General features: G+C 42.8%; 1 protein-coding gene across 2 annotated transcripts in view; it reads right to left on the bottom strand.

Annotated features, from left to right (window-relative positions):
• Positions 1 to 26,923, bottom strand: part of LOC121582427 (protein unc-13 homolog B) — a 99,736-nt gene that overhangs the window by 62,347 nt on the left and 10,466 nt on the right. The window contains exons 3-9 of one of the 2 annotated variants that reach the window (XM_045225147.1): positions 12,043 to 12,142; positions 7,346 to 7,463; positions 7,016 to 7,139; positions 5,768 to 5,841; positions 5,164 to 5,221; positions 4,774 to 4,803; positions 3,584 to 3,797 (exon numbers count right to left, since the gene is read on the bottom strand). In XM_045225147.1, coding sequence (XP_045081082.1) covers positions 3,584 to 3,797; positions 4,774 to 4,803; positions 5,164 to 5,221; positions 5,768 to 5,841; positions 7,016 to 7,139; positions 7,346 to 7,463; positions 12,043 to 12,142 — 718 coding nt within the window. The remainder of the gene's footprint in view (positions 1 to 3,583; positions 3,798 to 4,773; positions 4,804 to 5,163; positions 5,222 to 5,767; positions 5,842 to 7,015; positions 7,140 to 7,345; positions 7,464 to 12,042; positions 12,143 to 26,923) is intronic. The other variant, XM_041898192.2, reaches the window with a different exon arrangement.

Genomic DNA, 26,923 nt, shown 5'->3' with positions numbered 1-26,923 from the left:
TGGCCTCCGCTAAGGAGGCAATTTCCTCTAGCTCCTCCTCTGATCCCATGGAGTACTGCAGCTCCTCCTCTGAATCGTACGGCAAACCTGTCCTCATTCTTGCAGCTTCCTCCTCCTGATACGCCACATAGTTCTCCAAGGTGTCCCCCAGCTTGTTTTTGGCCCACATCCTAGTCTTGTAAAGAAGTCCATTCTTGTATGGCTTGAGGCATGGTGTCATCTGCTCCTCCTCTTCCTCGATCTCTGCCACCTGCCGCAGCACCAGCTCCCCTCTCTTCTGGCGGAGGAGTGCAAGGTCAGGGGGAAAAGGGTCGTCTGTGAGTTTCTCCGCCTCTGAGAAGGCCAGCCCTCCTGGATCCCGGATCTTTTTTCTCCGCCGCCGATCGATAGTATCATAGCCCGCTGGGTAGGTGGCAGGTAGGATGCCACTGCGCTGTGTGCTTTGGCAAATTGAGCTGCCTGAGGGCTCAGTGAGAGCTCTCCCCATGCGGAGAATAACATCGTCCTCAGCCCAATGATTCTCTTCCTTGTCCAGGAACTCGCTCAGCTGATTTCTCCCCTGCACTTTGTATTTGCTTTCCCAATCCTCCACACCCATGCCAGAATCTACAGGGATGATCCTGACCCTCCCTTTATGGTTTATTGCTCTAGTTTAGGTTAATGGATTAAAGTAGAGGTAAAATCAGATGAGAGGGGGGACAAAAACAGGAAAGAAAAAAGTAAACAGAAAAATTATTGCAAATTATAAGAGGACAGAGAAAGTAATATAAAGACCATGTGACAGAGACAATAAGCATTAAATAAATACATATGATAAATAAATATGTTTGTAAAGTGTAAATAACTATTTGGTGAATGTGTGTTCATGAGTGTCATGACTACTGGCTGAGGATCAAAGGACTCAGATCAGCTTGGCAAATGGCTGACAAACAGACCCTCTCACCCAAACTTAAAACTCTGTCATAAATTAGGGAGGAGGGTATTCTCCCTCCTGCTCTGCAGTATTACTAAAGGCTTTCTTTGTTCCAGAGACTTTTTGCCGCCAAAACCTTTTTGTCCAAAAAGTGAACATTGGGACATTATTTCTATAATACAAATGTTAAGAATGGTCAATGGGGACCTAAAGAATAATCATGTCATATTGTTTATTATTTTGTGATGTCATTAAGGATGAGATCAAGAAATAACTAACTCGGAAAGTGTACACATTCTGTCAAGTTTACACCCAAATGTTGTATAAAATATATGATTAAAGATTAGTATTTTTGTTAAGATAGGAATGTGATTTTTGTTTTCTAATGAGATAATTGTTTTTCATGTAAACTATGCACAGTGACTAGCCACGCCCCAAGTGAGCACAGACATTGCGTCGGCATGATGGAACGCCCCCTTTTTACCAGAGTGCATAAAACGCCTTGGTAACAAATACCATCAGACCAGAAAGCGTGGAGCTATGGCTACACGGCTTAAAATGGTAGACCAGAAAGCGTGGCGACGATATTCCACACATTTGAAATGGTTAGAACTTTGAATCTCAACACGAGGTGAAGAAGATACTCACTAGACCAGAACATTGCCAGTCTGCAGCTGTGCTTGATCTAGAACTTTGACTAACCACACGAGTGGGAAGAAGAAAATCCCATCTCAGACAATCACAGAGTATCTGCTCTGAGTACACGCCACTACAAGCCAGAACAAAGAAGGAGGACATTGTGACCTCTGGTGGACAATCAGAGCCTTACAAGTGAACTGAGCGAAGACCCAGCCAAAACCTCCTTTCCAAGAGGGCTTGGGTCAACAGAGATAGACGAGCAGCAAACACGTAAATACATTAATTGATTTCAAAATGGGCTGTAGTTCGTGAGCAAAGTATGATGATTACTTTGAGGGTAGTTTCCAAATGTATCAATGATAAGTTTGACTCCGTCTTTGTCGCTCCCTTTACCCCTCCCTCTTTTGATAACCAAGCAGTCATGCTGTTGTTAGTCCGCTAGGGACTTTTTCTCATGTATTAAGTATGTATGTATTCTGTGTTATTATTTAGTTACCTAGTAAATACATAATTAAGCCAATTTGTGTAGTGCTGAATCATAAGTAAAGCTGGGGTTCTTGCAGATCCAAGAATTCTGAGACCATTCAGAATGTCGACTGATAAGAGGTAATGATTGATATGTTGACTGTTTTATACATTTTGATAGGTAAAGACCTTTTAGAGTTTAACTCGGGAGATGGTAACTCTATAAATCATGTAACTATTTGTTACATGATTAATTTAATCAAGTAACAATTAAACATAGTTGATTCGATAAATAAGTAATCATATTAATGAAAGTCAAGTCACGACATGAGTGTTATTAAGATTGTTTGATATACCTGTGTTATGTGAGTGATCGTCATTCTGGGAGATTATCAATAACAGCACAAACGCCCTGAAATCCAACCTGAAGTATCTCTGTCCAAAGTCATTTTACAGACTGCATAAACATATGGTCAAGGAGGGCAGTATTTCACTCTTACTGAACCTTCCCTTCCAAAACCAGGGTCCCAAAGACCCATATGTGACAAGGGCAGGCTTAACTAAGCTCAGTTTCATTCAAACTGCCAAAGAAGTTTCATATAACAATACGTCAATTTTATTTATTTATTTTGAAATCAGCTTTTCCTGGCTGTAATCCCACTTTTCTTTTCAGATGTTATGGAATTATCCGGATCAGCTTTCTATCTGTCCACACAGACTGAGATTTACCACAATCTCAATGAACCACATGTTTTCCACAGCAAGTCACACGTGTAAGAGAGCAAAGACCCACTCTACACTGGGTACATGAATGCAGTTGGCAGATTATTTGTGCTCCATCTGGGAAAACATCTAAGCAGTTGGACAATTTTGACATTGTTTAAGACCAAATCTGTTCCTTCTTCAGAAGCTACAGTGCATTTTCACAACTAAATGAAATTGCATACAAATTCTATACTAGATCCAGATATATAAAACACCAAAGATTAAATAGCTATTGTGTTAACTTGCACTGTTGCGCACAACCTTACCAGATGGAAGTATCACTTCCTCTGGGGCACTGTTCATATATTCAAGCAGGTGACATTGTTTACCTCCTTCCTATGCGGTGTCAAACCATGTGCCAGTGACAAATGAACATAAACTGAAGAGCTTTAAAGCTGCTAACATTACTTCAGAAATATGCTTGTATTCAGGGTACAACAAAGGCAGCCAATTGATTCTGCCATTCTGTCCCAGGAGGGTGGATGTCCCTTAATCATCTGAAAGAGGGAAGCCCTCTAATAAACAAAGCAGCTAAGCCTCAGGCCATCAGCTAACTGGGTCTATTTGCAATATGATTTATTTACATAGAAAACTATGTTTAAAACAGGCCATCCGATACTGCACTACAATTTTTTTTATTAATGTCCTAACTCTGGACCTCCTTCACTATCTGTCAATATGTATGACTGTAGAATATATGAACAGGTGTGCAATCTTTTATGGTTGTATTTGTGCATGTGTCTGTGAATTCTGTGTAGGGGCATGTATTGTATGTTTGCGGGTGTTATTCAGAAGCTCTACCTGCTACCACGGTGGTCTCTGTAGTCCATGTCAAAGCTGTGCATGGAGTCGGTGCAAGAGTCCAGATGGTTCTGGAGCCGGGTGCCCATGGGGTACTGGTGCATGGAGGAGTTGGGCTGGGTCGTGGTGTGGTAGCGCGGGGGCAAGCTGTTGCTGGTCTCACTGCGGTAGTCACTGTCCCGGTCGTCCACCGCACTGTCATGGTCATCCAGGGCTGTAGGGGGGGCAACAGGACAAGCTCCACAAGATAACTTCTAGAGACCTCGGCATTATAACAACTGCTAAAATGACCACAGAATCTCCATTCTATCCTACCAATGCTCACAATTTCACACATACATATCTGAATTACACAATAAGAACAAGTGGTGATATACACTGGGGTCAGGACTGGTCAGGTAAGAGGGAGGTAGGGAGGGCAAGGGTCATGCACCTTTGAATGCAAGCCAACCAGGAAGTAAACCACAGTGGGAAGGGGAATGTGATGCGACTGAACGTATAGGTCATTAAATAGTCAAAAAGGGACACTCCAGTCAAAAAGGGACATTCTAAAATAATCAGTTAAGGAACTCAAATGCAATGTTGACATAGGGGAATTCTCTCTCCTCAGTGACCCAGACTCAACTTTGGCACTCAGACAGGTCCTTTGGATTGCAGAGTGCTGACCCTGAGCTGAGTGGCCTGCTTAAGGGGACAGTTGAGCTGGGCTTTATCACTCCAGACTGATAAGTGAGATCGATAGCTCAGGACACACACTGATGTTTTAGTATCTCAAAACAGGCTGGCAAACACTGCCCCCTGTCTGTGTGACGATGCTGTCGCATCTCATTGACATCTGTTCAGGAAGTCATCAACTGCCACTATGCTTTATCAAGGTCACCCGCTGACTACAAAAATAGATCTAGACTTAACTGCTATTGTCCAGTTATGTTTACATGGAGGTAGAAATAATAACAATGTGTGTTTCCATGTCCCATGGGGAAATTGATAAAGGTGATGAAACTCAAATATTGATGATGAAACTCTGACATGAGGTGTAGAGAGGAGAGTGTGTGGGGGGGAGGGGATGGGGGGGGGGCGCTGTAGCGATTGTTGTTGGTGCTGGATAACATGCACAATGCATTGAGGATAGGCCAAGGTGAAGCTTTGAGAAGGGATAGAATTTATCACAAAAATACTGTTTTACATACTCAGTGTGTCAGCCCATCCGAAATAGTTGCCTGGTGAGGGTGTTGGCAGAGAAGTAAAGTGAGAGGTAGTGGAGAGTATGCAAAAACTGTGCCTGACTTAGGAGGGGAAATTATGACCATAACATGCATGAAAGTGGCATCCCTGTGTGTTGACATTCTTCATAACTTTGCATGAGTAGTGACTGTTTTGGAAAATTAAATTTGGATAAAAGGCTTACTTGATGTTAAGTCTGGGTTAGGAGATTCACACATAACTCAGGAATAGGACAAGCAAATAAATAACTTCAATAACATGAAAAGCCCAAACTAATGGTAAGCCAGAGAGAGACGGGGCTGATGAGAGAGCTCCATCTAGTGGGATATTATGGTGTGGAAGTCAGTCCCACTCACAGCATTGGGAGGCAGCAAGCGGCATGGGGCGTCTTTGGACCTCATCCTGCAGAGGGTACTGGAGAGAGAAAAAGAGAGAACAGGAACTGTGACCTCTGACCTTAATCATCCACAACAACAAAGCATCATCATCATTCTCAAACTCCTGCATTTGTATAATATTTGTATCACCACCATGACTTCAATGCCACTGCATGCAAAAGTTAGTTAGGCCTACTATCTACAATCTATGTTCTCACTTCAGAGCACAGCAAACCGTGATAAACACACATGTCAATACTGTACCTAACCAGTGATTTCTGTGATGGGCAAAAGCGTGGTGAGGAAAGAGTCATATGACCAGAGTTAGTCCCATCTTCTATTTCCATGTATTTTACTGTGTGCTAGTGAATGCAAAGAGCTCAGTGTAATCCCGGGATAATGTGACAGAACATTCGACCGCAATGTACTTGGTATTTTAATATATGCAAACATAGAGACAGTATTTTCTTAAATATACTACCGGTGTAACTGCTTGAAATATAAATACGTAGATGTTGTTTCTACATCTTTGACATACATGTTCGTGGTGAAATAGCGCCCTAGCATGTTGGGCAGGCCTTACCTCATCATGGATCCTCATAGTGTTGATGCGATCCAGCTTGCCGGTCCAGTACTGCGCCTCATCATCTGGGATGTCTGGCAGAGAGGGGTGACTGGTGAGCTGCATCCAAACCTACACCATTCCATCCTAAACCATCCATGCTCCCACATGCACCATGCTGCCATTACATATTCATGGCCCTTTAAATATGTAATGAGCCACTTAGGAATAAGACATTACAAATAGTTGGCTAGGCCCTCAAACTGCACTGTTGGGGACCAGAGACCAGTACTACAGCTCCACTGTAGTTAAGTTTGTAATGACTGAGACGCAAATGAATTCCCAGAAGGAAATTACCTTAGTCCTGACTGTGACAGAACTTCACAGAGACATAAGAAGCACTGAGTACAGGACTTCTAGAGATTGCAAAACGGCACAAGCCTTTACTTGATGACATAACCAGCCCAACAACTGACAATAATGTACAGAGATGATAAAGTATACATTAATGCCTACTACCAAACCACTGGTCTATTAGAGCACAGCCCCCACTCTCTCCCTGTGCCCGGATGGCCCATGACCCTTTACAGAGACACTGGACATTAAAGAGAGCCGAACACAAAAGGCCAGGGCTTCAAAAGGCAGATGAAACCAAACCCCTTTCCTGGTGAATGAATGGGATCAGTTGTACAAAGAACCCAGACAAACACACAGCCTCACCTCCCCTACCGCTACCTTCAAAGGCCTGCCCTTAAACACCTGAAAGCTGCTCTAGCTCCTCCCACAGACACAGTTCTAACTTTGAAGCTACCGATCTTAAGTGTTTTAGGCACGCCGACACCAATACTGGCAACGTTAAAGGACAGCGATGTAGAAAGTGACGTGCAAATTACATAACTGTTCCCTCTCAGTGTAGAGAGACGAGAGCGGCTGCATTCAAGAGGCTCACTACTCAACCTGCTGGCATTTCAGCCAATCGATACCATGTGTGGTGACGTACGTTAAAGCACAGGTCATTGGAAAAGCTACTACTGTATAATCATTACTGTACGGTGCCTTATGTCTGTCACATCTTCCAATGCAACAACAAAAACAGACCTATAACATTTCAGCATCATACCTATAGCCACTGTACTGTAGAAGCAATTTGACCATGATGTACTGTATAGAAGCAACAAATACATTTTAAAGAGAGCCTATTATATAAAAGAGATATCCTATGATAGCTATGTGCCCAACAGAAAAATTGTGATCTATATGACATTTTACCGAAGGGCAGCTCAAAGCGCGTGTCCAGCAGAACCCGGTAGGGCGTTGGGTTCTTGGTGCCGTAAATCTCATCAGCCTTCATCAGAACCTCAGCATCCAGGAAGGTCCACTCCCCTGAGCCCTCCTGAAGGAAGAGGAAGACAAGGTCAGAGGTCATGTCATAGACAGACAGACCAGATTAAACCAACCAGGTGGTGAACCAGTGCCCAGACATATCTGTGTACATGGTTTGTTTAACATTTGAACTGGATGTCTGATGTAATTGTTTTAGCTAGTCCTGTTGAGAGTGTGTACGTTTGGATGTATATGTGCATTCTCTGTGTTCCTCACCTCTTCTGACTGGCGGATGCTCTTGAGGGGGATCCAGGCAGTCCCCAGCATGGTGTCCCAGATAAGGCCTTTGTTCCACACCTCCACGATGAGCCCCAGGTCCAGACGGTTGATCTCACTGGAGAGACAGAGAGGGAGGGAATGAAGTAGATGGGGTCATAATCACCTCTCATTCAATAAAGTTTGATAGACAGAAATCGGTATTAAGACAGAGACAAAGTGATTGAGCCCATAGGTAACATTTTATAGGACTAAACTGTAAATATAAAAAGGATGGTTGCATTCATTATGTAGTGAGTCACATCCATTCAAATGGAAACAGAAGTAACTATGACAACAGAAACCATGATAAGTACATCTGTCTGGCCTGCTGCTCACTGACTACTTTTGGTCTTTGTTTACGCATCATGTCAGACGTTGTGATGCATTCCATCCTTTATTTGCCATTCAAATGGATGCAAAGCTTGCTAACAATAACAAGGCATCTCATTTCAAAGCGACCATTGCTCATGATGTCTCCATCTCATTTGCATACTGGCATCTACCGTGGTTGACAACTTAATGCGGCAAAAACAATAGGAAGATGAGAGAAGACTGGCCCTGTGTAGCTCAGTTGGTAGAGCATGGCGCTTACAACGCCATGGTTGTGGGTTCGTTTCACACGGGGGGCCAGTATGAAAATGTATGCACTCACTAACTGTAAGTCGCTCTGGATAAGAGCGTCTGCTAAATGACTAAAATGTAAATGTAAATGTAGAAGATAATTATAAAAAGTGCATTGCCCTGAGTAACGGTGGTAGTAAGAGTGAGCCCAGGTGCAAACACAAAGATATTCTAAACCACTCACACTTAAAGAGATGCACCAAATAACGACAAAACTATTACCCTAATGAGAAGACCAACCACTGTCAATCTCTTAGGCTCTTAAGTGGCCACAGTGAATGCAAACATGATTAACCAAAAACAGGTACTTGTATAAGCTGCTTACGGTAATTGGTCATACTAATATACGTTTATAAAACAAATACAAACAATGAGTAGACAATTTTGAACATTTCAAAATATTTTTGATCATCAATCACACACTGACTTCACTGAGCTCTCTTGCTCTCTCTTTCTGCAGCATAGAAACAAAACTAGCCCACGGCAGGGACCCACTCTTCTGTGAAAGCAGCATTCAGAAATCCATTCATGTTTCATTTGAGCTTCCCATTGTCTGTGGAGTGAGATGGGAATGAACCACAGCCCCCCCAACAGGCTTTGGAAAACAATGCTGGAAAATAAGCACTAAACAGAACACACCATTCTACTGCACTTATAATTTTTCCCCATTACTTTCTCTAAACACTCAAAAAGCAGGGATAGGATGGAGTAATGATTAATTGATGGGTTGCCATAGAGACAGATGGTTCTTTGGAGGCCTCATTCAAGCACAGAAACATTAAGGCTCTCCTCTATGTCACTTCCTGGAGCACCCCGTCACGGAAACAGTGAGAGATCCTTCCATTACCTGAATCGTCAAAGACGACACCATCACAGTCAGTGTAAACATAAGCCACCAGTTCAAATGAGACAATTCCATGTAGGCTCTTAAATATCACATAGGCTAAGCTCTATCATACAGTGTTGTCTTTGTACACCTAAAGAACATTAAGAACAATATAAAGTCTATAATGACTCTGAGCACCATAGCAGAGGTACTATGGAAAAAGCCTAGAGATAAGGCAAGTGTGGGATGTATGATGTACATATCGATCCACAGCTGTCACAACACGCCTGTTTCCTGTCAACTCTGGTGGCCTGAGCCTGTGTCTAGGTGGGGATGGCCATTATCTCACAAGGAAAGTGTGGTCTGATCTGGACTCTAGTCTCCAAGGCCCTCTGGCTAACATAGAAACAGAAGCCTGGCCTGACAAACCATAAGACCCTTTGGCAATCTGCTATGTCACTAAGAAGACCAAGGTGCATCCATCCACTAAAGTTCTCAGAGTCAATTATATAGAATGTGATCGATATCAATTAGGGAATCTGTTACATAAAGGTTGAACCACATAACCAATAGGCTACAGCTTTCTGGCAAAAAAACACGTCACTGGAGAAGAAAGAAATCGAGCAGAGCCAGTTTCCAGATAACAGTAAACTTCTGTATTTTCCTACACACTAGATGTCATTTTTAACATGTCAATGCCATGTCCTTCAATTGCTCACCTCAGCTGGACCATATACTGTCCTGTTCATTGGCATAGGACTTGTACACTGCTCAAAAAAATTAAGTGAACACTAAAATAACACATCCTAGATCTGAATGAATGAAATAATCTTATTAAATACTTTTTTCTTTACATAGTTGAATGTGCTGACAACAAAATCACACAAAAATTATCAATGGAAATCAAATGTATCAACCCATGGAGGTCTGGATTTGGAGTCACCCTCAAAATTAAAGTGGAAAACCACACTACAGGCTGATCCAACTTTGATGTAATGTCCTTAAAACAAGTCAAAATGAGGCTCAGTAGTGTGTGTGGCCTCCACGTGCCTGTATGACCTCCCTACAACGCCTGGGCATGCTCCTGATGAGGTGGCGGATGGTCTCCTGTGGGATCTCCTCCCAGACCTGGACTAAAGCATCCGCCAACTCCTGGACAGTCTGTGGTGCAACGTGGCGTTGGTGGATGGAGCAAGACATGATGTCCCAGATGTGCTCAATTGGATTCAGGTCTGGGGAACGGGCGGGCCAGTCCATAGCATCAATGCCTTCCTCTTGCAGGAACTGCTGACACACTCCAGCCACATGAAGTCTAGCATTGTCTTGCATTAGGAGGAACCCAGGGCCAACCGCACCAGTATATGGTCTCACAAGGGGTCTGAGGATCTCATCTCGGTACCTAATGGCAGTCAGGCTACCTCTGGCGAGCACATGGAGGGCTGTGCGTCCCCCAAAGAAATGCCACCCCACACCATGACTGACCCACCGCCAAACCGGTCATGCTGGAGGATGTTGCAGGCAGCAGAACGTTCTCCACGGCGTCTCCAGACTCTGTCACATGTGCTCAGTGTGAACCTGCTTTCATCTGTGAAGAGCACAGGGCGCCAGTGGCGAATTTGCCAATCTTGGTGTTCTCTGGCAAATGCCAAACGTCCTGCACGGTGTTGGGCTGTAAGCACAACCCCCACCTGTGGACTCGGGCCCTCATACCACCCTCATGGAGTCTGTTTCTGACCGTTTGAGCAGACACATGCACATTTGTGGCCTGCTGGAGGTCATTTTGCAGGGCTCTGGCAGTGCTCCTCCTGTTCCTCCTTGCACAAAGGCGGAGGTAGCAGTCCTGCTGCTGGATTGTTGCCCTCTTACGGCCTCCTCCACGTCTCCTGATGTACTGACCTGTCTCCTGGTAGCGCTTCCATGCTCTGGACACTACGCTGACAGACGCAGCAAACCTTCTTGCCACAGCTCGCATTGATGTGCCATCCTGGATGAGCTGCACTACCTGAGCCACTTGTGTGGGTTGTAGACTCCGTCTCATGCTACCACTAGAGTGAAAGCACCGCCAGCATTTAAAAGTGACCAAAACATCAGCCAGGAAGCATAGGAACTGAGAAGTGGTCTGTGGTCATCACCTGCAAAACCAGTCCTTTATTGGGGGTGTCTTGCTAATTGCCTATAATTCCCACCTGTTGTCTATTCCATTTGCACAACAGCATGTGACATTTATTGTCAATCAGTGTTGCTTCCTAAGTGGACAGTTTGATTTCACAGAAGTGTGATTGACTTGGAGTTACATTGTGTTGTTTAAGTGTTCCCTTAATTTTTTTGAGCAGTGTAGTTTGTGCTAAATTATCGAATTTGCTAAAAATGATTTACATACAGGAGTAACAGGTGGTGCTCTTGTCAAGGGAGCTGATTGTTTAATGGCAACACTGCTGAGTGATGTGCTAAGCTATCGTATTGTGTTCATGAACAGTACCAAGGTAGAGCATTTATACTCCGCAACATCCTTGTGACAGTTGTGGAAAAATAAATATCAGAACAATGAGCATATACAGGCGCACACACACACACACACACACACACACACACACACACACACACACACACACACACACACACACACACACAGAACACTAAAGGAAGTGAACAGCTGTGAGAACAGTTTAGCTACCTTTCCCGAAACAACCACCCACCTGGCAGGCAACAATGGGGACAAAACTGGAAATCCCTGACTCTGACCTACTGCCACGTATTACTATGTGAAAATCATGAACCTGAAGTGTAGCTACAGAGCATTACCACCAGCGGCAGGCTAGCTTCCCTGCTCTCACCTGTCTGTAGGGAAGAGCACTCGGGTGATTGCGTCTGCTGCATAATTACAAAAGCCAAATCAGCATGTCAACCTTAATCAAATAAAGGTGTTAGTGACGGAGCATGGAGGACATACTGTCACAATAAAGTCTGTTGAGCTCAGAGCCATAGACTCTCCCTTTATCTTCACTCTCTGATCCTCATCGACCAAAACAAACCTGATATTACATGATTCTATGTTGAATGAAAACAGTGACACTTGACACTTACAGAGCATTCAGATAGACTATTCTATACTCCACAGAAACAGCAGGTGTGTTGTGGCCTATGACAGAGTGTGAGTGCATAGGACAGGAATAGACGTCTAAGAAGTGTGTGGTCACTGGTCACTTACAACATGAAGTCCTGCTCCCAGCATGGCTGGTCCCCTCGCACGGTGATGGTGGTGCTCTTGACATTCTGCACCTTCAGCGTCACATATGAATTGAACTTATCTGTAATACAAAGAAAAGAGAAAGGAGGTCAAAAGCCTGCACATAATGACATGAGGTAAAGGTGGGGACTCATATACACTGACGAAAAATATAAACGCAACATGTAAAGTGTTGATCCCATGTTTCATGAGCTGAAATAAATAACCCCCAAAATCTTCCATATGGACATAAATCTTATTTACTCTTAAATGTTGTGCACAAATTTGTTTACATCCTTGTTAGTGAGCATTTCTCCTTTGCCAAGATAATCCATCCACCTGACAGGTGTGGCATACCAAGAAGCTGATTAAACAGCATGATCATTACACAGGTGCACCTTGTGCTGGGGACAATAAAAGGCCACTCTAAAATGGCACGCAACACAAGTCGAGGGAGTGTACAATTGGCATGCTGATTGTAGGAATGTCCACCAGAGCTGTTGCCAGAGAATTGAATGTTCATTTCTCTACCATAAGCTGCCTCCAATGTCGTTTTAGAGCATTTGGCAGTATGTCCAACCGGCCTCACAACCGCAGACCATGTGTATGGCGTTGTGTGGGCAAGCGGTTTGCTGAGAGCCCCATGGTGGTGGTGGGGTTATTGTGTGGACAGGCATAAGCTACAGACAATGAACACAACTGCATTTTATCGATGGCAATTTGAATGCACAGAGATACCATGACGAGATCCTGAGGCCCATTGTCGTGCCATTTATCCGCCGCTATCACCTCATGTTTCAGTATGATAATGCACGGCCCCATGTCGAAAGGATCTGTACACAATTCCTGGAAGCTTAAAATGTCCCAGTTCTTCCATGGTCTGCATACTCACCAGACATGTCACCCATTGAGCATGTTTGGGATGCTCTGGATCGACATGTACGACAGCGTGTTCCAGTTCCCGCCAATATCCAGCAACTTCGCACAGCCATTGAAAAGGAGTGGGAGAACATTTCACAGGCCACAATCAACAGCCTGATCAACTCTATGCGAAGGAGATGTCTTGTGCTGCATGAGGAAAATGGTGGTCACCAGATACTGAATGGTTTTCTGATCCACGCCCCTACCTTTTCTTAAAGGTATGTGTGACCAACAAATGCATATCTATATTCCTAGTCATGTGAAATCCATAGATTAGGGCCGAATGACTTAATGTCAATTGGGACTGATTTCCTTATAACTGCATGTTGCGTTTATATTTTTGTTCAGTATATAATACTGGTACAATACTGATAAACAGTACTTATCCCCACCACATAATTAGGATAGATTGTCATGTTGAAAGTACCTCAGTAATTGTGGGAGGGGACAAAAGAGAAAGAGTAGATTACTGTGTACATGTAGGAGACAAAGTCTCCATATTACTTTGTCTTTATATGACATTGGCAGTAATCTGCAGGACATCAAATGATTTGCCAGACAAGAATCGTAGCACTTCTGTATGCAGGTCAGAAAAACCATGGTGACAGACGTGGCCAAGATGGGATGCAACATGGATAGTAACATGATTGACCAGAGATCAGATTTAGGGCCTGTGCAGCAGCAGTAAAGCTAGATTGGCCAGCAGCTTCACTTCGGCTTTGTGCGACTGTGACGGTTGGCGATGTTAGTGAGAGTCCAAGCAAGTCTGTTTCCCCTTCCCCCCTGCACCCAGCCCAATGCACTGACCCTGCTAATCTCACTAAAGATGAGAGTCCCACACCACCAGGAAGGCAGCAGATATAGCCTAGCCATTCTTTCCCCAGGCAGATCTGATTCCCTCACTGCAGAGCAGCCTCCCTAACATAGCTCTGGGCATGATCACCACTTCACCTCTGATACTGAGACAGGCCAGTACATAAGGCCTACGTGATGCAGAGATAGTCGGTACTTGTGACCTGCTTCTACAGCAGAAAATGTCACTGTCATCACTCATACCATCAAGTTAAAGACCAAGGTTAAAATACCATTGATTCATAAACATATTGAAAAAGGTAGCACTGTGAAGCAGGTAGTTCCATTTAATAAAACAATGATTGGCAAACTATTTCATATTTATTGTAGGATATTATACACCGAGTGTAGAAAACATTAGGAACCTGTTAAATCCACCTCAGTGTAGATGAAGGGGAGGAGATAGGTTAAAGAAGGATTTTAAGCCTTGAGACAATTGAGACATGGATTGTGTATGTGTGCCATTCAGAGGGTGAATGGGCAACACAACATTTTTAAGTGCATTTGAACGGGGTATGGTAGTAGGTTCCCAGTGCACCGGTTTGAGTGTGTCAAGAATTGCAACGTTGCTGGATTTTTCACGCTCAACAGTTTCCTGTGTGTATCAAGAATGGTCCACCACACAAAGGACATCCAGCCAACTTGACACAACTGTGGGAAGTATTGGAGTCAACAAGGGCCAGCATCCCTATGCAACACTTGACACCTTGTAGTCCACGCCCCAACAAATTGTGGGGGTGCAACTCAATATTAGGAAGGTGTTCCTAATGTTTTGTACACTCAGTGTATAGTACAGTATACTATGTTGTGTATAAAAATCGAAATAATAGGTACAGAAGATGATCTCCATCTTGATTGTTACTGAAACATATGAAGGCTACAATATGAAACTATTCCACTTTAGTGGTAAGAGGATATGTAACCATGTGACGCCGGTTGGCCCTTCAGCCTGATGTTGCAGTGGTAACTCCCTCTTTCCCTCCATGGAGAGAGGGATGAAAGAAGGAGGGTAGATATGGATGAGCCCATCCTAGTGGCCATGTGCTGTAGTGTACAGTAGGAGACAGCTTCCAGTGCTCACCCTCAACGACAGCATAACATAACGTTGTTGGTTGGTTTCTCCCAAAAAGGAGCCAGCAGCGTTTTGCAGCGGCGCCAGCCCGGGGGGGATTAGAGAGCCCGTGTGACATAACCACCACTTTTCATTTCCTGCGCCAGTGGCAAGAGCGGGCGGGCGGGCAGACACGTGCCTGCTGACGCACTCTGCCAGCCACTAGCCACCAGCCCCCTGCGCCACCACCCACCCCCGCCCTCCCATAGTGCTGCTGATTCTGCCTGACCCACAGCCTGGGGCAGAGGGAAGGGGAGGGGCCAGGATTAGAAACAGTCATCTAAACTATCAGATACAGCACCACTTCCAGTGTAACACAGCTACACACAAACACGCCAGCACCAAAGAGCCCAAACTGTGGATTTGAATGTCGTCCAACAAACCAGTAGACAATTATACACAACACCTGTTTTCCAAGAAGAGCTGTGATCTCCGCCAGACACGCATTCGCCCGCATACGCGTACACCCACCTTTATACAAGGCAATGGGTCTATCGACCTGGGGAAATATACGTCACCAGCTGGTCAGTTTTAGACTGGTCACTTCACATCCCAATGCCTCTCCACCTGTTTTCACAGGTTTCCAAGGTGACAAAAATAAACATTAATTTTGCCATGGACACAAGCTCAACAAAACATCAGATCAATCTATAGAACGGGTACACAATGAGACTGTATAGGGCAACAATGTGATGCATGCACGGACCACATTCTACAGAGAAGGAAACAATGCATTAACACTATGGAATAACACCTGTTAGCCCCAGAGGATTCATTAGATATAGAACCAGGCTAATAAAGACTAGCCAGCTTTTAAATTAGCAGGGCTTGACATTCAGGTCAATTTGCCAGTGCTAACTGAAAGCTACTGGCCCGAATGAAAAGAATACTGGCCCAGGAAAGCGGATGATGCGCACATCATTTAAAAGGCATCTTTAATTAGCGGGCTGAGCAAGTAGCCTAAAGCCTCTAATGACCTACCCTCCATACACAAATAATTACATTTTAACTTGACAATATCATATTTACATTGATTGTTTGGAGGGAAGAAATACAACCGCATCTCAAAAAGGTTGTTAATTGTTAGCGATTTTTTAGTCACTCTACAGGCCCTATGAAATCAGTTTTATCTTTTGGTAAATTCCTTTTTCCAGGTTTTATTTTTCCAGGTTACCGAGTTGTCCTAGGTTTATCAGGTTCACTCTCAAAAATCACACTTTTTTTAAATAGAAAAACTAAACCAATTGAAAGTCCACAAAAATGCTTAAACCACATCAGGAGACCACTTGAGGTCTGGGAACAATAATATAAAAAAATATATTTATATATACAGTGAGGGAAAAAAGTATTTGATCCCCTGCTGATTTTGTACGTTTGCCCACAGACAAAGACATGATCAGTCTATAATTTTAATGGTAGGTTTACTTGAACAGTGAGAGACAGAATAACAACAAAAAAATCCAGAAAAACGCATGTCAAAAATGTTATAAATTGATTTGCATTTTAATGAGGGAAATAAGTATTTGACCCCTCTGCAAAACATGACTTAGTACTTGGTGGCAAAACCCTTGTTGGCAATCACAGAGGTCAGACGTTTCTTGTAGTTGGCCACCAGGTTTGCACACATCTCAGGAGGGATTTTGTCCCACTCCTCTTTGCAGATCTTCTCCAAGTCATTAAGGTTTCGAGGCTGACGTTTGGCAACCTGAACCTTCAGCTCCCTCCACAGATTTTCTATGGGATTAAGGTCTGGAGACTGGCTAGGCCACTCCAGGACCTTAATGTGCTTCTTCTTGAGCCACTTCTTTGTTGCCTTGGCCGTGTGTTTTGGGTCATTGTCATGCTGGAATACCCATCCACGACCCATTTTCAATGCCCTGGCTGAGGGAAGGAGGTTCTCACCCAAGATTTGACAGTACATGGCCCCGTCCATCGTCCCTTTGATGCGGTGAAGTTGTCCTGTCCCCTTAGCAGAAAAACACCCCCAAAGCATAATGTTTCCCACCTCCATGTTTGACGGTGGGGATGGTGTTCTTGGGGTCATAGGCAGCATTCCTCCTCCTCCAAACACGGCGAGTTGAGTTGATGCCAAAGAGCTCCATTTTGGTCTCATCTGACCACAACACTTTCACCCAGTTGTCCTCTGAATCATTCAGATGTTCATTGGCAAACTTCAGACGGGCCTGTATATGTGCTTTCTTGAGCAGGGGGACCTTGCGGGCGCTGCAGGATTTCAGTCCTTCACGGCGTAGTGTGTTACCAATTGTTTTCTTGGTGACTATGGTCCCAGCTGCCTTAAGATCATTGACAAGATCCTCCCGTGAAGTTCTGGGCTGATTCCTCACCGTTCTCATGATCATTGTAACTCCACGAGGTGAGATCTTGCATGTAGCCCCAGGCCGAGGGAGATTGACAGTTATTTTGTGTTTCTTCCATTTGCGAATAAATCGCACCCTGTTGTCACCTTCTCACCAAGCTGCTTGGCGATGCCCATTCCAGCCTTGTGTAGGTCTACAATCTTGTCCCTGACATCCTTGGAGAACTCTTTGGTCTTGGCCATGGTGGAGAGTTTGGAAACTGATTGATTGATTGCTTCTGTGGACAGGTGTCTTTTATACAGCTAACAAGCTGAGATTAGGAGCACTCCCTTTAAGAGTGTGCTCCTAATCTCAGCTCGTTACCTGTATAAAAGACACCTGGGAGCTAGAAATCTTTCTGATTGAGAGGGGGTCAAATACTTATTCCCCTCATTAAATTGCAAATAAATGTATAACATTTTCGACATGCGTTTTTCTGGATTTTGATTTGTTGTTATTCTGTCTCTCACTGTTCAAATAAACCTACCATTAACATTATAGACTGATCATTTCTTTGTCAGTGGGTAAACAAACAAAATCAGCAGGGGATCAAATACTTTTTCCCCCTCACTGTATGTATGTATGTATGTATGTATGTATGTATGTATGTATGTATGTATGTATGTATGTATGTATGTATATATATATATATATATATATATATATATATATATATATATATATATATATATATATATATATATATATACACACACATACATACACAGTTGAAGTCGGAAGTTTACATACACTTAGGGTGGAGTCATTAAAACTCGTTTTTTAACCACTCCACAAATTTATTTTTAAGAAACTATAGTTTTGGCAAGTCGGTTAGGACATCTACTTTAGTAAGTAATTTTTCAAACAATTGTTTACAGACAGATTATTTCACTTATAATTCACTGTGTATCACAATTCCAGTGGGTCAGATGTTTACATACACTAAGTTGACGGTGCCTTTAAACAGCATGGAAAATTCCAGAAAATGATGTCATGGCTTTAGAAGCTTTTGATAGGCTAATTGACATAATTTGAGTCAATTGGAGGTGTACCTGTGGATGTATTTCAAGGCCCACCTTCAAACTCAGTGCCTCTTTGCTTGATATCATGGGAAAATCAAAAGAAATTAACCAAGACCTCAGAAAAAAATGTGTAGACCTCCACAAGTCTGGTTCATCCTTGGGCGCAATTTCCAAATGCATGAAGGTACCACGTTCATCTGTACAAACAATAGTACGCAAGTATAAACACCATGGGACCACGCAGCCGTCATACCGCTCAGGAAGGAGACGCATTCTGTCTCCTACTGATGAAAGTACTTTTGTGCGAAAAGTGCAAATCAATCCCAGAACAACAGCAAAACGACCTTGTGAAGATGCTGGAGGAAACGGGTACAAAAGTATCTATATCCACAGTAAAACGAGTCCTATATCAACATAATCTGAAAGGCCGCCCAGCAAGGAAGAAGCCACGGCTCCAAAACCGCCATAAAAAAGCTAGACTACAGTTTGCAACTGCACATGGGGACAAAGATCGTACTTTTTGGAGAAATGTCCTCTGGTCTGATGAAACAAAAATAGAACTGTTTGGCCATAATGACCATCGTTATGTTTGGAGGAAAAAGGGGTATGCTTGCAAGTCGAAGAACACCATCCCAACCGTGAAGCACAGGGGTGGCAGCATCATGCTGTGGGGGTGCTTTGCTGCAGGAGGGACTGGTGCACTTCACAAAATAGACAGCATCATGAAGAAGGAAAATTATGTGGATATATTGAAGCAACATCTCAAGACATCAGTCAGGAAGTTAAAGCTTGGTCGCAAATGGGTCTTCCAAATGGACAATGAACCCAAGCATACATCAAAAGTTGTGGCAAAATGGCTTAAGGACAACAAAGTCAAGGTATTGGAGTGGCCATCACAAAGCCCTGACCTCAAACCTATAGAATATTTGTGGGCAGAACTGAAAAAGCGTGTGCGAGCAAGGAGGCCTACAAACCTGACTCAGTTACACCAGCTCTGTCAGGAGGAATGGGCCAAAATTCACCCAACTTATTGTGGGAAGCTTGTGGAAGGCTACCTGAAACGTTTGATCCAAGTTAAACAATTTAACAGCAATGCTACCAAATACTAATTGAGTGTATGTAAACTTCTGACCCACTGGGAATGTGATGAAAGAAATAAAAGCTGAAATAAATAATTATCTCTACTATTATTCTGACATTTCACATTCTTAAGATTCTAACTGACCTAAAACAGGGAATTTTTACTAGGATTAAATGTCAGGAATTGTGAAAAATGTATTTGGCTAAGGTGTATGTAAACTTCTGACTTCAACTGTACATACACACACTAATATATATATATATATATATATATATATATGAGGGTATAGTTGCCCTTTAATTCAATTGATCAACTAGCAAGATACTTTTTGTACTGTACAATGTAGGCTATATGTGACGGCAGAGTTTGCTAAACAAATGCCCCGCGACTGATACAAATCCTCATGAGATCATTCTGCCAGGTAGGCCTACCTTGCAGTCAACATTTAATTGGGAAGGTTTTTGGGGAAAGCCTTTAGAAATGGTCATTGAAACAGCGCATGATGAATGAATTGCGCATCGCAAAGATTCAACCAAAACTTCGGAACTTTTTGAATACCTGGTCTGCATACCCATTTTTGCAAACCCATTGCTGTTTGAATAAATCTTGGTAATTATTTTTTGAAAGCTAATTGTGAACCAAAAACTAATGTGACCAGCTTAAAAAATAAATTTAAAAATCACTGGCACCCTAGCAACCAATAAAAAAGTGGTGTCACGCTGCCAAGTCAGAGCCTGGCAAATGTGAATGTTTTGGTCACAGTTTTGAGCCCTGCAGCTATGTGGCTAGCCCCAGAGGACTAGTTATATTGACCCCAGCTGTAAGCTATAGATCCCCAGCAGTGACACCGGGTAAACAGCCAGGCCCAGGGCTCTGGGGTGAGAAGACACAGGTCTAATTACAGTCTTAGGAGGACAGGCAGTCAATAACAACAATACAGCCATTACATTACAACCATGCCCTGAAGACACTCACCATCTCCCCCTTACAAATTAGATGCCCCATGCCTTGTCTTGGACCACACTTGCTACTTCCCATGAATACGAGGTAAAAGATAAGAAGAGAAGGAGGAGACCTTGATTAGAACAGAGCCACTTAGTGATTGCGGTCTCTCCCTGAAAGAGCTCTTCCACCTTGCACAAAGGAATGATACCATCTACCATTAGAAGGAAACACCAACCCTCTGTCATAACACACACACACACACGTGCAGCGGCACGCACGCACGCACGGAAATAAGCATAAACAAAAGCAAACAAGAAAATGCTCATCTAGGTGCCGCTCCTAGTGGCCGGTGATTGTAATGCAGGGAAACTGAAATACGGCTGTGACTGTCTTGGAATGTGAGGTAATTGGCCAGGCCAATGTACACGATCACCGACATAACCGTTAAATTCTGTTTGTACACTTGTTTTCATGGATATGCTTCTTAATAAAACCTATTTGAAACAAACAATTACACTTTGTTATTATCATGCCATTTCATTCGTATTCAGGTTATTACTTACAGGCCTAAATATTAATAAATTAACAAATAAAAAAATGCCAGGTTGGAGAGGATCTGTTGCATTTTCGTATTGACACAACATTAACGGAGTCAAAATAATGATATATGCCTACCTTGTCCTTGTCTGTTGGCTTTTCTGCATATTTTTTATACAGATCCTATTTCGACGCACAAAACCATTCAAACTAAGTCCGATGGGTTTTCTCCCACTTTTCCCGTAACATTCGCATAATATCACAAGCCCTGCTGCTGCAGTCATTCGATGGCATTGGCATATGTTCTTCAAAGAGAGGACATCATAAAGAGATAAATAATGTAGCCTAAGCTACTGAAAATAGGCCTTTTACAAGATTAAATCATGACATGTGTATTTGATTCTTATTAAAGAGATGGAGTCCAGACAGGCAAGGAAACTTTCTGAATGGACATGGAGAGAATCAGCGAACTCACACACGCACACCTCCGTAAAAGCATCCGTCAATCAAAGCCACCAGTAGGCTTGGGCGCTATACCGGATTTACCGTATACCGGGGTATTTGGAAATAGCCACAGGATGGTTTTTCAATACCGTTGAAACTATACATTTAAATATTTGTAGCTACTGTGTGAAAAACAAAGAATTCTGCATGGTTATAAGATAATGAATTGACAAGGAAAGACTGAAAGGGATAGCTATGAAGATGAAATTGACAATCATTAAAATAGAAACAAATACAAGCAACATGTCCATAGCCTATTTATCAGCGACGCTGATTAATCGAGGGGGAAGTGTTGGAAAGATTGTTGAAATACTGAGAGGAACTATTATGATTTGAATGGATGTAAAAAATAAAAAAAGATTTCGTTGACTTACTGTGTGAGGTGAAGAAAGAATTACTGAGAAGCCGAGCTGGGCACTTTACTACATTTGACATTTGCGAGAAGCAGGCCAGCTACTTCTATGCATCCTCAGGTGCGTGCGCGTGCTCTGTCAACATTAACAGGACAGAGAAACCAGACACATGCTCATTGCTCACATGGAGCGTGTAAATTATGGTATTAAATAAACCAAAACTTGTTTCTCACAAGTGTAGCAGGTTATGAACTCTGCAAACAACGTTTCCACTACGAGAATGAGAACGGTAAATTACTGTAATTAATACATGCATTAATAGAAATTAATGTAACGAAATGACAGGGATTAACGGTAAATTGCCTGTTTTACCAACGGTAGGCTACCACATGGGCATTCATAACAGTGCATTGCGAGCCGACACTGGTAGCCTAGGCTAGTATTCTACTTTGCGGGGATAGGAGGGCGGAAACATTTTTTTCTCACACCTAGGATGGCATATATCGGCCAGGACCGGGCCTGATCAGTGTTGATTAGTCTATAAATTAAGGAAAGATTCCGTATCAAATTATACCATGCCAGGTTGGAGAAGATTGGCGCATTGTCCATTTGACACAACATTAGTGCATTAGGCTATAGGCCTCAGAGCCAGAACAACCTTGTCAACTGCTGTTGAATAATTAATTAAAGTCAGAAATATCCAACCTTTTTTTAAAAGACAGATGTATTAATTTACTAGCAAGCAATGAAAGCGTGCATTGTATAAAATAAAGTCCACACATCAAAGATTTATTTTCTGAAGTGCCATGGCCTATAGCGCTCTACACCTCCTCGCATCTAGCCGGATTAGCTGCTCCAGCATCAATGGACAGTTGGAAAGAGGAGATGTAGAATGTTTAATAGACAGACAAAGTTAGCAAAACACTTGCTTATAATCATTAGTGGGCAAATCATCAAATCAAATCAAATGAAATTTTATTGGTCACATGCGCCGAATACAACAGGTGCAGACATTACAGTGAAATGCTTACTTACAGCCCTTAACCAACAGTGCATTTATTTTAAACAAAAAAAGTAAAAATAAAACAACAAAAAAAGTGTTGAGCAGAAGTAAAATAAAGTGACAGTAGGGAGGCTATATATACAGGGGGGTACCGTTGCAGAGTCAATGTGCGGGGGCACCGGCTAGTTGAGGTAGTTGAGGTAATATGTACATGTGGGTAGAGTTAAAGTGACTATGCATAAATACTTAACAGAGTAGCAGCAGCGTAAAAAGGATGGGGTGGGGGGCAGTGCAAATAGTCCGGGTAGCCATGATTAGCTGTTCAGGAGTCTTATGGCTTGGGGGTAGAAGCTGTTGAGAAGTCTTTTGGACCTAGACTTGGCACTCCGGTACCGCTTGCCGTCGCGGTAGCAGAGAGAACAGTCTATGACTAGGGTGGCTGGAGTCTTTGACAATTTTGAGGGCCTTCCTCTGACACCGCCTGGTATAGAGGTCCTGGATGGCAGGAAGCTTTGCCCCAGTGATGTACTGGGCCGTACGCACTACCCTCTGTAGTGCCTTGCGGTCGGAGGCCAAGCAGTTGCCATACCAGGCGGTGATGCAACCAGTCAGGATGCTCTCGATGGTGCAGCTGTAGAATTTTTTGAGGATCTGAGGACCCATGCCAAATCTTTTTAGTCTCCTGAGGGGGAATAGGCTTTGTCGTGCCCTCTTCACGACTGTCTTGGTGTGTTTGGACCATGATAGTTCGTTGGTGATGTGGACACCAAGGAACTTGAAGCTCTCAACCTGTTCCACTACAGCCCCGTCGATGAGAATGGGGGCGTACATGATCTTCTCTGATCAGTGATCAGTCTCCACACTCTGACAGTAGACAGTCAGCAATCATTTCCTGCTCGAAGCTGGACTGTCTATGCTTCTTGATGCTGGATCAAATCAAATTTTATTCGTCACGTTTCATAAACAACAGGTGTAGACTAACAGTGAAATAATTACGGGCCCTTCCCAACAATGCAGCGAGAGAGAGAAAATAGAGAAATAAGTAATAACACGTAATAATAAATACACAATGAGTAACAATAACTTGGCTATACGTTTACACAGCGTACCAGCACCGAGTCGATGTGCAGGGGTACGAAGTAATTAAGGTAGATACAGTATGTACATATACAGTGCCTTCAGAAAGTATTCATACCCCTTGACTTTTTACACATTTTGTTGTGTTACAGCCTGAATTGAAAATGTATTAAATTGTGTGTTTTTTATTTTATTTTTACAGGCCCACACACAATACCCCCATAATGTCAAAGTGGAATTATGTTTTTCGAAATTTTAACAAACTAATACAACATGAAACGCTGAAATGTATTGAGTCAATAAGTATTCAACCCCTTTGTTATGGCAAGCCTAAAATAAGTTCAGGAGTAAACATGTGCTTATCAAGTCACATAATAAGTTGCATGTGTGCAATAGTGTTTAACATAATTTTTTTAATGACTACCTCATCTCTGTACCCCACACATACAAATTATATGTAAGGTCCCTCAGTCGAGCAGTGATTCAACCACAAAGACCAGGGAGGTTTTCCAATGCCTCGCAAAGAAGGGCACCTATTGGTAGATTGGTAAAAAACAAAAGTGACATTGAATATCCCTTTGAGCATGGTGAAGTTATTAATTCCACTTTAGATGGTGTATCAATACACCCAGTCACTACAAAGATACAGGCGTCCTTCTGCTCAGGGATTTCACCATGAGGCCATCGGTGACTTTAAAACAGAGTTTAATGGCTGTGGTAGGTGAAAACTGAGGATGGATCAACAACATTGTAGTGACTCCACAATACTAACCTAATTGACAGAGTGAATAGAAGGAAGCCTGTACAGAATACAAATATTCCAAAACATGCATCCTGTTTGCAACAAGGCACTAAAGTAATACTGCAAAAACTGTGGCAAAGCAATAGATTTTTTGTCCTGAATACAAAGTGTTATGTTTGGGGCAAATCCAATACAAACACGTTGCTGAGTACCACTCTCCATATTTTCAAGCATAGTGGTGGCTGCATCATGTTCTGGGTATGTTGTGATCGTTAAGGACTGGGGAGTTTTTCAGGACATTTTTTTTTGAAAATAATGTGTACATTTTGCACAATCCAGGTGTGGAAAGCTCTTAGAGACGTACCCAGAAAGACTTACAGCTGTAATCGCTGCCAAAAGTGACTCAGGAGTGTGAATACTTATGTAAATGAGATCTGTGTATTTAATTTTCAATATATTTGCAACATTTTCTAAAAACAGGTTTTCACTTTCCATTAAGGGGTATTGTGTGTAGATTGAATTCAGGCTGTAACACAATAAAATGTGGAATAAGGGGTATGAATACTTTCTGAAGGCACTGTAACTAGGAATAAAGTCACTAGGCAACAGATAATAAACAGTAGCTGCAGCGTATGCGATGAGTAATACAGAGCGATAGTCATAGTCATTTAGACAGGTTACCTTGGCGTTCTCGGGCACAGGGACTATTGTGTTGAACTTGAAACATGTAGGTATTACAGACTGGATCAGGGAGAGGTTGAAATTGTCACTGAAGACACTTGAACAGTGTTTTCCACCAGCGCCGGCTGTCAGCTATACAGCCGATTTACAGTGTCATTTTCAGCCGGGTACTTTTTCCATTTGAATTAACTAGGCTACTTTTCAATTCACTAGACAGAAAAAAGTCTGCCGAGCCATCTCCCGCTAGAATGAACAATATGCATCTTCTAGCGATCTATTGATAAGACAGGCGCCTGTCAGTCACAAAGTGAGCGATGACAGGGAAAGACTGCTGGTTTGACAGTCTGCTGTTGGTCCCACCTCTCGATACCTGGGTGTGTGTGTTGTGTGCACAGTGCACTGTGGTTGCAGTCAGATTTCTACACGGAGGGACAGAGCATGAATTTGCACGTCCCATATAATGTAATAATGATTAATCGAAATTCACTTAGCCTATTGTTTTCAGGCATATTCATTTATTTTATTTCGCGTGCAGGGTCAGACATTAACGATGGCCTGCCGGGGCCAGTATATCTCGTCAATGGCCAGTAACTTTTCATTTTAGGATTTGTTTTATTTGTATTAACTTTATTTTCATGTAGATAAACTTGACCTAATAGTGGGAGCCTCTGTCTGTCTCTCCAACTCTCCCCTCATGCCTTAGTCAAGTGTCTTCATTCATTATTAACGCATGCTGAGTTTTTCAATAAATTAGTCAGAAAAACACAAGTGGTTGGAAGGCTGACATTTAAAATACAGACCTCTCATCAATGTTGTATAGGTTAGGAGACATATTCCTCTGTCACAGGAAGCACCTGGATAGTTGTGTTTTATGAATAGCGTACAGTACAATGTATGTGGTGGGAAAGTATTTGCTAGTAGCTACAGTATAAACGGTGTATATTTGTATTTTGGGCAACAATAACAATTAATGTCAAGCACGACCAGCTGGATAAATCTGCAATTGAAAAACTATCCAAACACGGAGTAGTCAAAACATTGAGCTTAACCAAACACTGCCTCAGAAGAACCTTACTGTACCGTGCAGTATAGCTTCAACATCCTCCTTCCCCTGCCCAAAGTGACCATTATAAAACACAGCCACATTCTGTTCAGTTCTAGGACTATAACCCTGTTGATACTTCCAAGAAAACATCAGTGCATGCACATTTAAAAATCAACCACACAGCCTCTTATCAAGTCTCCACTCTGAGCACCAGAACTCTGCTAGAACTAGAGTGGAAAACAATGGCATCGCCCATCAAGCCATTGGCCGGTTTCAAGGTAATATGGAAGCAGCATAATGCAAGCCTTCGCAAAAATCCCAGGCCAATCTTAATGTGTGGTAAAAGCACTTGACCAGAGACCAAAACATTAAAAGGGTTGTGCGTGTGCGTGTGTGAATGTGTGTGTGTGTGTGTGCGCCTGCTTGCTTGCATGCATGTGTCCATGTTTAATCTGCAACTAACCTCTATCACCACAGTCAAGTCACACAGATCCTTACAAAGACCAGAGCTTACGAATCAGGCCATGATTACAGGCTCAATAGAACTGAATAAACAGACAGAAGACAAAAACTGCAGGCAAACTGGGCCTGTCCTTGTCTGTGAGGTGAATGTTTACATGTGGCCCACAGCA

This window comes from Coregonus clupeaformis, chromosome 15 (assembly GCF_020615455.1).
Source record: "Coregonus clupeaformis isolate EN_2021a chromosome 15, ASM2061545v1, whole genome shotgun sequence".
NCBI classification, from domain to species: domain Eukaryota; kingdom Metazoa; phylum Chordata; class Actinopteri; order Salmoniformes; family Salmonidae; genus Coregonus; species Coregonus clupeaformis.
This window is presented reverse-complemented; position numbering and strand designations above follow the sequence as displayed.